Source organism: Zootoca vivipara, chromosome 8 (assembly GCF_963506605.1).
Source record: "Zootoca vivipara chromosome 8, rZooViv1.1, whole genome shotgun sequence".
Lineage (NCBI taxonomy): Eukaryota > Metazoa > Chordata > Lepidosauria > Squamata > Lacertidae > Zootoca > Zootoca vivipara.
The window spans coordinates 19,535,820-19,550,678 of NC_083283.1; the positions used below are offsets into that span (position 1 = coordinate 19,535,820).

General features: G+C 41.9%; 1 protein-coding gene across 1 annotated transcript in view; it reads left to right on the plus strand.

Annotated features, from left to right (window-relative positions):
- The first annotated feature begins 507 nt into the window (after positions 1-507).
- Positions 508-14,859, plus strand: part of ANGPT1 (angiopoietin 1) — a 143,124-nt gene continuing 128,772 nt past the window's right edge. The window contains exon 1 of the mRNA XM_035125358.2: positions 508-895. Coding sequence (XP_034981249.1) covers positions 599-895 — 297 coding nt within the window. The 5' untranslated portion in view covers positions 508-598. The remainder of the gene's footprint in view (positions 896-14,859) is intronic.

Genomic DNA, 14,859 nt, shown 5'->3' on the forward strand with positions numbered 1-14,859 from the left:
TGCTTTGAGCCAGAGTGTAAGACGATCCTCCTTTGCCGAACCCATCAGGCATCCCTTCGCACAGGGACACACTCACTCACACACATTCCACTCAAGTCATCTTGTGAAAGGCTGCCGGCTTCCAACTTGGCTTGGATGTACAACCTTAATAAAACACGCCGAGGTCTCCGAGAAAATAGCAGTTCAGCCGCAGCGAGGGTAGGAGAAGAGGCTGGGGCTATGCCTGGGCAGCTGACTCAAAGAGGCTGCATGCTGAAGTGTAACAGAGAGGAAGCGATAAATCCCGGCTACTATGCAATAAATTGCTCAAACTCCAGCTAAGGAAGCAATCAGCTCTGGTGCACTTAGTCACGGTTGTTGTTGTTTGTTGTTGGGGTTTTTTTGTTTGTTTTGTTTTTAAAGTCACCATTTATTATCTAAATCTTCTTCACTTTTCTTTACCTTCTCTGATCCCCCCCAAAGGGATTTCAAAAGACAAGGCAAAGCATTTTTTAAAAAAAGAAAGAAAAGAAAAGGAAGGAAGGAAGGAAGGAAAGAAAGAAAGAAAGGGGTTGGGTCAAAATTGTCTCTAAGAGCAGGAAAGGAAAGGGACAGTAACATGACCATATTCCTTCAGCTTGCTTTCCTTGCTACACTTCTGACTCACCTAGGCTGCAGCAATCCACGCCGGGCTCCAGAGTCCAGTGCCAGAAGATATAACCGGATTCAGCATGGACAGTGCACCTACACGTTCATCCTTCCAGAACAGGATGGGAACTGTCGTGAAAGCACCACCGACCAATACAACACTAACGCTCTCCAAAGGGATGCCCCCCACATGGAGCAGGATTTCTCTTCCCAGAAACTGCAGCGCTTGGAGCATGTGATGGAAAACTACACTCAGTGGCTGCAAAAGGTAAGCACTCCATTTTTTTCTCTCGATTCCTCACACACCTTGCTCAAGTTGTGCATGCTATTCTGATTAAGATGTCAAATTGGCTGGGCGAACATTGCGTACGTACTGAAAAAAATGGTGACAGCATGCTCTCTGTTGTGGAATAAAGAGCGAATAAAGCTTGGTGCATGTTTCTTGAATGTTTCACTCCTAAAACAAACAAACAAAAAGTTTGATCTCTTTAGTTTCCGAACATAAAAGCTAAGGCTTATAATAATCCGTTAGGAACTTCTGAAGAAATACATTTTATATCCTGTGCTGGTAGTTAATGGTCAGCTAACCTGCTGACAAGCGAAAACAGGCTCTTAAAAAATAAATTGCATGCAACATTTTAAACATGATCTCAGTGCTCATGGGAATAAGTATTGCCAGTTGGTTAGGTAAAAGATGAAGCATTATGGATCTATAAAGGTGTTGTTGTTTTTAACCCTCATAAAAATAAAACAGCTTGCATCTGATATCAATATCAAGTTGAAATTTATTCCAGTAATAATTTTCAACACTGCAGGGAATAACTGATGAATGGTTTAAGGGTAATTATGGTAATCGTTCAGTACATTGTGCCACATCAATAAACCACTGAACTCCTTCCCTTTTTTTTGTTCAGCTAAGGAAAGGTTGATACAAGTTAGTAATGTTATAAATGTGCTTAGTCAGAAAGAATTATGCTGGAGGTTTTAGATGAGACATGCCGGCACCTTTGTATAGAACTGTGGCTATGTAAAGGGTTTGCTGTTTTTGTTTACACTGGATTGTCATCTGAAAAGCAGCTTTGAATCACACATCCCAATACATCACCTAACTAGTGATTTGAAAACTTTTTGGCCATTCTCTGTGCCTGGATATTCTGAGGCTGCCTTTCTACATTCTATGTACAATCCATTCCTTAATTATACTAAATGGCCACTAAATGTGGTTCATTATATTACAACAGTGATAACCAGCTGGACAGGTGGATTTCGTGAGCACAATCCTGCACTACAACCCTATGCACCTTGACTCAGAAGTAAGACCCACTGTTTTCAGTTGGATTTACTCCTACATATTGGTGCATAAAATTGCAGCTTTAAAGCTTTCCAGAGAAGATCTGCCTCATTTAGACTTATGAACATGTTGCTACTGCAGTTTTACTGCTTTAATGTTGTATTTTAACCTGAAGAATAGCTCGGGAGGAACCCACATGGCTTCCATGTTTGGGTGAAATTGTACAAAATTTGATGCGCTGCGCTGTCTTTTACTCTTCATAGGCTTGCATCACAAACCCAAGGGCATTTCCCTATAGATAAGAGTAAGACTAATCCAATGCATTGGAAATTCCTACCAGTTAAGGTTTTGTAGGATTTCAGCCTGTGCCTCCAACTTCATTGAGAGGAGACTTAAAGTAGTGGAACTATTTTGTAACAAACCCTTGTTCTATTCAGCATTGCTTTGAGCAAACCTTACGCAGGAGAGAAATGCCTATGTCCACAAATCCTCCGTGTTCACGTGTCATTGCTTCTCTTGTGAAAAGAGCTGCTCTGCTAGAAGGCATCTAGGATGCTGTTCTCTGTTCTGCATTTGACCACTAGGGACTGAACTAAGCCCACTGTTTTATTTGCAATCTGCAAGTGGGGGGGGGAGAGGGGGAGGTAAGGGCGGGGGCGGGGGGGAAACCTACCTCTGAATTGCAGTTGGCTCCCAGGCTCTGAGAGACGATAGCCACTTGCTGACTCATCACCTAAGTGATACGTCTAAGGAGAGCACCCTTCAGTGGTTATCGGGATTTTGAAATTAGGCAAAAGGATTCCTGGTGGGTCTTTTCAAAGCATCAGGCAAACAAAGGTCACATCTCTTTCTGTGTCACTATTTCACAGAACAAAATAGCCTGCTTCCCAGCATTATAGGTGGTGGTGCAAACGACTCGCCTCTATTTGGCTCCATTATAACATACCAGCACAATCCATTTGCTGCATTGTTGGCGTCAATGTGGGCCATTTATATAGAGATTTCTCCTTTTTAATAGCAAAGACTATATTACACCTCCAAAGCTGAGGTTTTTGCCCCCTAATGATCCACCCCTCCAAAACAAACAAACAAACCCGTCTGTTCAAATAAGGTTCTGTTTGAGCAATATATTGCCACAGACAGAGTAAATGAGAAATATTACTAGTCCCATGGCTATGACCCAAGTGCAGCATTATAACTGCTTTAAGAATCTGGAAAGATATATATTTGTATTCACAGTGCTTGTGTCTATGTGGGTTCCTGAGCCTTTCCTGTAATGTATCACATTCATTAAAACTGTTCAGCATTAGAGCACGTCAGGACATATTACCGGTACTTCTATTAGAACATATCCCAAACACAGTCTTGTACACTTTGGAAGGGAGACTGGCACTGTAAGAAAGGATTGTAGTATCATTGTTTAACAAGGAAGTTGACATTGCGAGGGTCTTAGTTTAGCTAATCTGGAAGAAATGTAGTCTGATCTTTCTTTAACAAAAAGAGGAAGGCAGCAGATTTTGGGAAACAAAATAAATATTTTTAAACCCCTCTTAAAATGAACTGTCAGTTTGAATCTTTCTGAGGATTGCCTTGTCTGAGTTTCTGCATCGTCCAATGGCATTTGCATATTTGCGGTTGGTGCGGAAGTGATTGGCTGGAGGAAGACCCAGCTTAGCATTCATTGAGGGGCTCTTTTGACGAAACTACCAGAAGGTGATGGTTTGGGAAGCCTATTTAGCGCTTTTCCCTAGAAGGATTTGTTTTAACAAGGGTAGCTTCCTTCGTTATTTAACCCTGGGCTGCACATCTGCCATGTTTGTTCTAACAGCGTCAAACAGACTGCTTACTAGTTTTTATTCCTTGCAATAACTGGCTGTCATGGAGCATTGAAATGCTTAGGTTGTAATTTCAGTGTTTAAACATTGTCAAAGAATAACTGACATTTTTAGCTTGGCAACTATTCAGGATTTTTTCCACATGCTGAGCGAATGTATGGTATCAATAGAAGTACAAATAGTTTCACAACTGTGCAGATGTATGTATGGTATCCACTTAACCCTCTCTCAACACAATGCTTGAGATTGCTGTAGGTGGATGAAGCTGCACATCGGCATAATGCGGCCAGCATTTTTTTTTAATTTAAAAAAAATCCCTCTCTCAAAACCATGTCTAGCGAAAGTGTTTGGCATTCAATACCCAACAGTTAAAAGCATAACCTTGTTAAAGAGAAGCCACTGGCGGTTGTTTCTGTAATCAGCCAAAATCTAAATTAAAAATGGGTCTGTTAAGACAATCTCCCATGAACCGGATTGGAAGATAATTCAGGGGAATGTTCTCTATTCCTCTTACTATGTGGCAGGGTTTTCATGACTGAGGAATTTGAATATATTTTCATAAACCTCTCCATATACGCTTGGGATGCCTGATCGCACGTTGTACCTATTTTCTGACCGTAGACCACTTCAGTCTGTTAAGGGTGTTGTGTATGGAAGATGATGCCTCAGCATATATGATAGCCGTACAATGTCGACGTTTCCTAAATTTAGGCAGACAGAATGTCTTTTCTGTTGTCATTCTCAAGAGCCTATCTTGCCTGTCTGTTTCTGTCCTATTCATATATTGCCTTTCTCAGGCCCCATCTGCAACTATACATTTAAAGCAGCATCATACAACTTTTAAACACTTGTGACTCCCTGCAAAGAATCCTGGGAACTGTAGTTTGCTAAGGGTGCTGAGAGTTAATTTCACACTGCTACAATTCCCAGAGTTCCCTGGGAAGAGGGATTGGCTTAAGCTACTCTGAAAAAAGGTGGAGGAAGGCAAGTTTCATCTCATGCTCCAAGTACAACTTGACAATGCAGTGAAAAGTGCTAACTGAGCCCTTGTCCTTCAGTGCTTGTATTCTGCAAGCAGGGAAATGAGCGGGTTGTTGTTGTTTTGCATACAGCAGCTTTTGAAAATGTTATTCCCACTCGCAGTGTGAGGTGGTACAATCCATTCTACCATCTCATTCCCACCTGGTTTTGCTCCATGTGTAGCTCAGTCCTAACCACCAGCAACTAAGAATGATAAGTGTCATAGCATAGACAGCCGTGGTCCAACTTATCTTTTAAAAAAGGCCTCCCGAGCAGTGTGACTTGGCCATTTCATAATGTTTGCTGAATTTGTGGAGTTTGGTGGGGGTTTTCTTTTTTTAAGATTTGCATTCAAATTGTTGTGTATGAACTAACCCTGAAGTTGCACATGAAATGATCCTTGCAGTTACACTTCAATTAAAAGGTACTCTGAACATCAGTGTTCTTCCCTGAGTAGTTGGTGTCTAAGGGAGTAGGAAATCTGTGTGTGGATTTCTACGGTTGCAAGGTGTTGTAGATCACATGCCCAGGGTGGCTGTGATCCCTTTTCTCTCTTTCTGCTATTTCTTTCTCACTTTTTTTCTGATACCTGACTCTCCCTCCTCTTATTCTCACTTTTTCTCCCCACCCCAAAATGAACCACCTTGAATAGCCTCAGAATTATTATTATTATTATTATTATTATTATTATTATTATTATTATTATTATTTACCCCAACTATCTGGCTCTGGGCAGCTTACAGCACATACAAAATTGTAAAACATTAGGCATTAAAATTTTCCCGATGCAGGGCTGCCTTCAGATGTCTTACAAAAGTCAGATAGTTGTTTATATCCTTGACATCTCATGGGAGGGCATTCCACAGGGTGGGAGCCACTACCAAGAAGGCCCTCTGCCTGGTTCAGAACAATTGTATGGGAAGCAACAGAATCCAGTAAGAAATTCTCCAACTCCACGTTCGACCAGTGCTTGCTGGGATAGAATCCTTAGTTACAATATCAGCTGAGATTTATAGTTTTTCTAAGCATTACTGAGATTTAAGATGTGGCAATAAACCAAATCTCTTCTTGGCAGTGTCCATGAAACACTTTTCTGATCATTTTGTACAGAGAAGAAGTTAAAGCACAGGCTTTAGTTCATAGCCTCCTCTCCATCTCAAAAATGAGAGAGATGTTGGATGGTGCTAGTTGGTGCTATTCAATGCACATCTTTTCAGTGTCATCCAACTAGGAATGGAGGAGAAATTAGATTCAGTATAAATTTAAAGATGAATATATCAGATTCACACTTTCCAAAACAATATGCAAATTGAATCACATCTTTCCTTTGAAATTCACAGACCCCCCTAACAAACATCATTTAGCAAGCATGCATAAAAATGAAGATATTATTGAGAAGAACATACAAAAGTCTATTTTTCCACCCTGTGGAACACCCTCCCACCAGATGTCAAAGAGATGTTTTAGAAGACATCTGAAGGCAGCCCTGTTTAGGGAAGATTTTAATGTTTAACAGACTATGGTATTTTAATATTTTGTTGGAAGCCACCCCGAGTGGCTGGGGAAACACCCAGCCAGATGGGCGGGATATTATTATTATTATTATTATTATTATTATTATTATTATTATTATTATTTTCTATTAGAGGAAATTGCTTGTGAAATGTGTGCGTTACTCAAAACAGCATTTAAACTTTGGAGACATTCACATTACAATGCTGGTGAAATTTCATGCAGATTTATATGGATATAGGTATAAATTGCTGGAAAATGTGGAGAACTGTATTCAAGATTGGATTGATGAGAAATGGAGAGAAGTGAAATTAACAGATCCTTCCATCCTTATTGTTAGCCATCCACTTTTTCTCTAAGCCAGAAAGACCAAGGAAAGTAGTGTTGTGGGAAACTAGTGGCTGGTGATAAGGGAAAGCCATGAGACAGATTTTACAATGCCGTGGGTTGCTCTTGGTTGGTCAACCCAGGGCTGAAACCCTGATCCACCCAAATCAGGCTGATTTGGGTCAGTACTTGAGCTTTGACCAAACTGGCTACACAGCCCTATTTTTCATCACTTAGTCCTTCAAGCTGGAAATGCTAGAGACAGAACCAGGCACTTTTTTTGGGGATGCAAAGTGTGTGTCTGCCCCTGGGCTAAAATGCTCTTTGTATGACACAGCAGTATTGCCCAGGGTCTGGGAAGGAATTTACCCACAGCAGGACCAATGGTGGTTACAAAGCAGTCGCTAGGAGTGGGTGAGAAATTCAACTTCCCTACAGTCTGCTTTGGGATTCTTACACCTGCAGCCAAGAACAGAGTCAGGCTGGCAGCAGGATTTTATTTAGCAATGAAAATTGTCTCAAAAGCAATGCAACTTTGTGTCCAAAAATAAAAATAGTTGGCTGCTTTGGGCATTAAAAACATCTTTCTCCTATTCATGTGGCTGAATTTCGTTAAGAGCTTTATTCATTCACATTCTGGTAACCCGCAGAGATATTCCAAGTGCCCACAACAAAAGTCAAGGGATCCCCAGCGTAGAAATGCTAAGGATTGGTCAGAATTGAGAGATTACTTATTTGGCAATGATAAAATAAATACACACAAGTGGAAGCATCAAAGGGCCATTAGAAAAGAGAAGCAGCCTATCTTGCTTTTTTTTTGGGGGGGGGGAATCATCACATTGCTTTAGTTTCTCAAAATGTTTCCCAGGCTTTGATGGAGAGCCTTGTCACAATGGGCCATCCAGCCCCAAATTATTTATTTTCATTAATAACAGTGGTAGGTCTGCGCTTTGCGGTCACACTAAATCATAGAGAACTATCAGTCATCAGACTTGTCTCTAGGCTTGTCCCTGACATTCTCCCTGGGAGAATTCACTATCCCTAAAGCACCAGTGTATATTTTACTAATCAAATGCAGAGGACAAATCACGGCAACTGCTAATGTGGTGAATAAATTGTGTATGTATGAGCTACTAGGGTCCAACAAGGGATATCTGCAGATGGCAGCCAGCATCTTCGTGCACATCTGTTGCTGGTGTGGACATGCATTTGGATGTGTGTCTACTGGCTGGACCGAAATGGCCCTCTGCATTTTGTGGCCCTGTTCATAAGCAGAGAAGCAGGGGAAGATTTATCCCATTGTGGTGGTGGGGGGGGGGAGGTTTACACATTGGAATTTGCCACTATTGTGGGGTCACTCACCTTTAGCAGATGGTGTCTTTTTCGTTCTATTTTTAAACTTCTGCTAGTGGGTGCTTTGCTCTCTCGTAGCTCCCAGATGCCATACCTAACAACCAGGGGGTCATGAGACATTGTTGACAAGACTATGAGAACTCTTGAGTTGCAAGGTTTATACATACATACATACATACATACATACATACATACATACATACAGTTGGAAGAGACCACAAGGGCCATGCAGTCCAACCCCCTGCCAAGCAGGAAACACCATCAAAGCATTCTTGACATATGCCTGTCAAGCTTCTGCTTAAAGACCTCCAAAGACGGAGACTCCACCACACTCCTTGGTAGCAAATTCCACTGCTGAACAGCTGTTACTGTCAGGAAGTTCTTCCTAATGTTTAGGTGGAATCTTCTTTCTTGTAGTTTGAATCCATTGCTCCGTGTCCGCTTCTCTGGAGCAGAAGAAAACAACCTTTCTCCCTCCTCTATATGACATCCTTTAATATATTTGAACATGGCTATCATATCACCAGGGACCCAGGTGGCACTGTGGGTTAAACCACTGAGCCTAGGGCTTGCTGATCAGAAGGTCGGCGGTTCGAATCCCTGCAACGGGGTGAGCTCTTGTTGCTCGGTCCCAGCTCCTGCCCACCTAGCAGTTCAAAAGCACGTCAAGTGCAAGTAGATAAATAGGGACCGCTCCGGCGGGAATGTAAACGGTGTTTCCGTGCGCTGCTCTGGTTCTCCAGAAGCAGCTTTGTCATGCTGGCCACATGACCCGGAAGCTGTCTGCGGACAAACGCCGGCTCCCTCAGCCTATAGATGAGCGCCGCAACCCCAGAGTCGGACACGACTGGACCTGATGGTCAGGGCCCCTTTTTTATCATATCACCCCTTAAGCTTCTCTTCTCCAGGCTAAACATGCCCAGCTCCCTAAGCCGTTCCTCATAAGGCATCGTTTCCAGGCCTTTGACCATTTTGGTTGCTGTCTTCTGGACACGTTCCAGCTTGTCAGTATACATGCTTAATGTTATGATTTTTGAGAGAACCTTCAAACATGCTATTCGCCACCTGGAGCCTCATGGTGTATTTCAAGAGAGCTGTGCCATATGATGATTTCTAAGAAAGCATACATAGGTTTTCAACAAAGCTTGAGACAAAGCCATCCTCACGAATTCTCTTGCCAAAAAAAGTCTATTTTGCCTGGGTTTTGCTGGACAAGATTACAGCTTATAACTGGGAAACATTTAAACCTATGCATTGATCTCGTCCCACTCTTATTTACATTGGATGATTTTGTGTGTAGTTCTATATTGCAACGATGAGTTACAATTTGTAAAATGCTTGCTGCCTTTCAGTGTTAAACAGGTCCCTGCTCTCAAGGAGCTTACAGTCTACAAGTCCCCATCTCTTATTTTGCTTTCGTCCCTGGGAGCAAGGATTGAATTTGACCCCATCCCTAGATTGGTGTGAGTTTCTTGGAAAGTGATTTGCATTCCACAGGATGGGTGGAAGCAGGGAAAGTTGCTGTATGTGCATTTCGATGCTAACAAGCTCCATCATCAACCAAACCAGTGGCTCTTAGGGCTGGTGCACCTAATTCTTTTGCACCTTTCTAGATGCAGTAGCACACCTGGAACAGTCACACATAAACGTTCATGGAGCTCCATACTAGTAAAGATGTATATGTTTTTCTGCAGTGTTGGGGAAAGCTTGCTTGTTCTTGCACAGTGCTTCTTCCTTGCTGCAACGAATGGGATAGCCTACCTGAAATTCTGGATTGCAACCAGCAGCATCAGCTCAGCACCTTTGCAAAAATACTGAGCCCTGGGGAAGGTCAATTCTGCAAAACACTCATAATTGCTCCAGATTAATAGTCAGGCTTGTTTCAGTTTCTAACTAGATCCTCTCCAAAACAGACACAAGTTAGGCAACAAATTTGATAACAACCCTGGGGAGATACAGTATTTAGAATGATAGAATCATAGAGTTGGAAGAGACCACAAGGGCCATCCAGTCCAACCCCCTGCCAAGCAGGAAACACTATCAAAGCATTCTTGACATATGCCTGTCAAGCCTCTGTTAAAGACCTCCAAAGAAGGAGACTTTAGTTTGTTTAGTCGTTTAGTCGTGTCCGACTCTTCGTGACCCCGACTCTTCGTGACCCGGAGACTTTAGTAGGAGACTTTAAAATTGCACTGTTCCAAAGTTTTACAGTACTCTCTCCTGTCTGTTTCAATATTTACCTGATCTATATTTCCTTCCTTCCTTCCTTCCTTCCTTCCTTCCTTCCTTCCTTCCTTCCTTCCTTCCTTCCTTCCTTCCTATTGCTCACCACTTTTTATCTTCAAATCTACTCCCTAGTACTGTACTGTACGGCTTTCCAATGTTTCTATATAGAAAATGGGTTTCAGTGCTGCTTAAACAACAACATTCTTATAAGCTGAAAGAGCAGGTGGGGAAGACTTCTATAAAACAATTCAACTTTAGGTTTCTCAGCATTTTAAGGTCCCCATTCAGTAGGGCTTTAAATGCATGTAGTGTAACCACTATGCATTGTGATGTTATTCCTGACAGCCCTTGAAACTAACACTGGTCTTAACTTGGGTGCATTTTATCTGATAATTTGAGAAGTATATCAGTTGCTGACCTTTAGAGCATTCAGTGATATTGGAAAATATTTTATGCAGCTCTGAAAGTTCCAGGGATAACTCTTCAAAGCTATATCCTAAACAGCTTTTTCTTTTTCTTTCTTTTTATTCTCTTTTTCGAATTTTGCCCTTCAGAGGCACAGAGAGTTGACCTGCCCTTTGGGCTGTCTTATTTATGCCTGCTCTAAAGTCGTCTGCCAATATGTAAAGGAGCTTCCTTCCTAAAGATACTGTCTCTGGATTAAATATACTGCCTTGCCCAGGTCAGATTTAAGGAGCAGCTGTTTGGGACATTGGCTCTCACTTCACTAGAGAAGAATTGGAGTCAGTCTTCCAAGGCAGGGAGACATTTATGGGATGCCAACACTGTTTGGAGATGTGAACTTTACCTTAAAACCAGAGGAAGCATGTAAACATGAAGAATGACTCTCTAATATGTCCTGGTTTTTTATATTATTATTCAGATGCCCCCTGATTCTGTGTGGAATGGGAGGGCAACACTGCTGTTGTTAAAATGCAGATTCCATCCTTTGCAGAAGTTGACAACTTCCTTGAGCAGATATTTTGGCGCAGAGAACTTTGGCTTAGTTTCAGTCAGCCACACCCAACATATGCCAGGCTTTTTTTGTTTATGATCTGTTCCCTATAGCTTCCACAACCCAGTTATTGCTGTAGTGGTCTTTGTCAGAGCAGTTGGCTCACTTTGAGATCCTGCAACTCTAGCCTCTGTTGCTGATGATCCCATTACACCCAGTAAGCTTCTGCTTTAGGGTCAAGAAAGGAAAGGAGGGTTCATTCATGCATACTCAGCTCAAAATGGTGGTGGTGCACATGCTAGCTTTCAAACTACCTTAAAGATTTTTTTTTAATAAAAATATATATGCTGTAGACCACTGATCCTTACATTTATCAGACTTCATTGCATTCACGAGTGACAGCAACTACAGTGGAACCTCAGTTTATGAACACCTCGGTTTACGAATTTTCGGTTTACGAACGCCACGGACCCATCTGGAACGCATTAATTCACTTTCCATTACTTTCAATGGGAAAGTTCGCTTCAGTTTATGAATGCTTCAGTTTATGAACAGACTTCCAGAACCAGTTACACCCATGCTTCGGGTTAAGTACGCTTCAGGTTGAGTACTCCGGGGACCCGTCTGGAACGGATTAATCCACTTCCCATTACTTTCAATGGGAAAGTTCGCTTCAGTTTATGAACGCTTCAGTTTAAGTACTCCGCGGACCGTCTGGAACAGATTAATCCACTTTCCATTACTTTCAATTGGAAAGTTCGCTTCAGTTTATGAACACTTCATTTTATGAACAGACTTCTAGAACCAATTGTGTTCATAAACCGAGGTACCACTGTAGTTGAAACTGTGAAAAAGATCAGCCTTATGTCAACTTACTATAAAGTGTTACATTCCTTTTGCCCTTCTGCAGTAATTAAAATGAAAAAGAAAAACATTGTTGAAACCTTGACTGTGATGTAAAGAAACTGAGAAGTGTGTTACCAGATTTGACTTTTTACACTCCCACATATCACAGAAAGATTTAGTGGTTTGTCCCATAGAAACTCTGGAGGAACTGTGAAAAGCTGGAAGTGTCTCACACTCCCTTCCTCAACTGTTACACAGAACACAACCATGTGACATAAATGCTTTTAGAATGATGGGACCTGTGACTTATGTACAGAGGAAGGGTGCATGTGAACTTCTACGAACAAAAGTCTTGGCTTTGCAGTCACTTGAGTTTCCTTTGTTCTTTTTCCACTGAACGATAATTTAACGTGATGGAATATTGGAAACTAGCTGTAGACTGAAATCCCACTTTTTTTTATCCTTAGTGAATTTCAAGCTGGATTCCGTCAGCTCTCCAAATGTCCATGTGGTTTTGAATCCTGTCGTATAACTCATTCCTACTTTGGAAGGGTATCAGAAAGTCTAGGGCTGTACCTATTTTGGGAAAGTGTGTTGGGTTGTGATGAGTGTGTGTATATTTTGGGTTGTGCGTGTGGTCAAACCCCCCCCCCCATTATAGTACAGACTTCCTGGCACACACATGCTGTCTTTATAAATCAGAATTAATCCATCCATTTGCATGCCAAGAAGTCCGTAGCTCCATTGTTGTTAATTTGATCATTCTGCATAATAGAGGCCTAATAGAGGCATCTAATTTATGAAGTGTTTGAAATCAAATAGCAGTGGGATGTAAATCAGTATCAAATCTACTCGGACAGTTTTGCCCAGTTAAGCATTCATTAACCCCATCATCCTTCAAATAACTCACTTGTGTTTTCATGTTCTTCCGTATTATTTAGTAACATGAAATTACCCCAAAAGAGAAACCCACTACTCATCAGCAGGTCTATCAACAATTATTAAGATGATAGCTAAATGGAGTGTTTGTTTTCAGAGCTAGTGTACCTCTGAATACCAGATGTTGAATACCAAATGCTGTGGACAAAGAAGAAGGGAACCCTCCATGCCCTGCTTATAAGCTTCCCAGATGCTTATAAACATCTGGCTGGCTAGAGTTGTTCGACTGTGAGGATTGCACTCCTGCAGAACTCCTATTAAGATCTTATCTATTTTCAGCTTGACTCACATCTGTTCAGGGGTGAACCAGATTTATTATGTAGGGTTATTTGCGCTTGGCTTAGACGAGGCTCTGGTTATTGAAGGCCTCTGCACTGTGACCAAAGACCATTGCAGATGTAAAGATATTTAGTCAAACCCCCGACTTACCTGTGGTTCAAAGGGAGTTGGAGAAGCCAGATGATCAATGCACCCACAGCTGTACTTGAGAGTACAATACAAGACTTCCTTTACACCCGTGATGGATGGCCTGTCACCCTCCATATGTTGTCAGACTCTTTAACTCCCATGAACACCTGCCAGCATGGGAGCTGCAGTCCAACAACACCTGGAGATCTATAGGTCTTCCATCCCAGCTTCAGGCTCTTTGGTCTGTTCAGAATGCTGAAATAATCTTTCTCTCCTATTATAGTTACCTCTTTCTGTTTCTCTGCACTCTCAACTCCATCAATTTCACCAGGTTTGTTCAACAAGGCTAAATAAATACAGCTCAGCAGTCATGTCTTTTGGCCTGCCAGGTGCCACACAACTCTCCTTTTTGTTTTTACACTCCTCGAAATGGAGTAAAAATAGGACTTCATCCATCCTCTGGCGGGCTGCTTGCACATGAGTGGATATTCTCAGACATTTCATGGATGAAAATACAGACATTTGGATCATTATATGTTTTTCCCATGGCCAATTGCAGGTAGCTAAAGAATGTTTTCTGCCTGCTACATGCTGTGCTTGTCTAGAATCTGTCTTCCAGTGGCATTTGAAGCAAAGTGTCTTAGCAAAGCAACTGCAACAGTGTGAAAGAAAGAAAGAAAGAAAGAGAGAGAAAGAAAGAAAGAAAGAGGAGGATTTGTTAATTTAAATAATGTCAGTGCCTCTTTTCCAAATGTAGCTCAGAAATGCAACAAACAACATTTTCTAATTAAAAAAAAATCAGAAACATTGCAGAACAGGACCATTATAACAGCTGAGTTGTAGCCATCAGCTCAACCACTAAGGGGAGGAGGTTTGGCTCAGTGGTAGAGCATTTGCTTTGCCTGTAGAACATCCCAGGTTGAGTCACAGGTGTTGTTTCCAGGAAGGGCTGGAAGAGAACGCTGTCAGTGTATACAGTACCGAGCTAGATGGCCCAATGGTCCGACTCAATATAAGGCAGCATCGTACATTCCCTTTCAAAAAAGCAGACAAGGAACATCTCCCCGACATCTAACGGTAGCTTACTCCAAACTTCTTGCAGCCTTGACTGAGGATGGACTTCAAGTGTCGACAGAGAGGTGGGCATGTAATAGAGTGGAGTCCGAAGTCAGCACCTTGGTCAGTGCATTGTGGGAGCCAGACTTGGTGTAGCTGCAGCAGGTGTATTTGGATCAAGGAATCAATAGCTTGGAATGTTGCTCCAGCCCTGGGCTGGCATACAGAAGGCTGAAAGTAGTCCTCTGGGGAAGATTGTGTCTGAGATTCTTCCTCCCCAGTTAAAGAAGCCATGCTTTCTTCCTGAAATAGAGATAATGGGCTAATGCTGCCAATTTCTTCAAAAGTCCAATACAAAACAAGCAGCACGCAAGGGCACAAGATTCAATCAAGTTTCAATCAAGTATTATTAATCCAAAAAGAAAACAATAAGAGAACCATATACAAGTGCTGACACAGAAGCC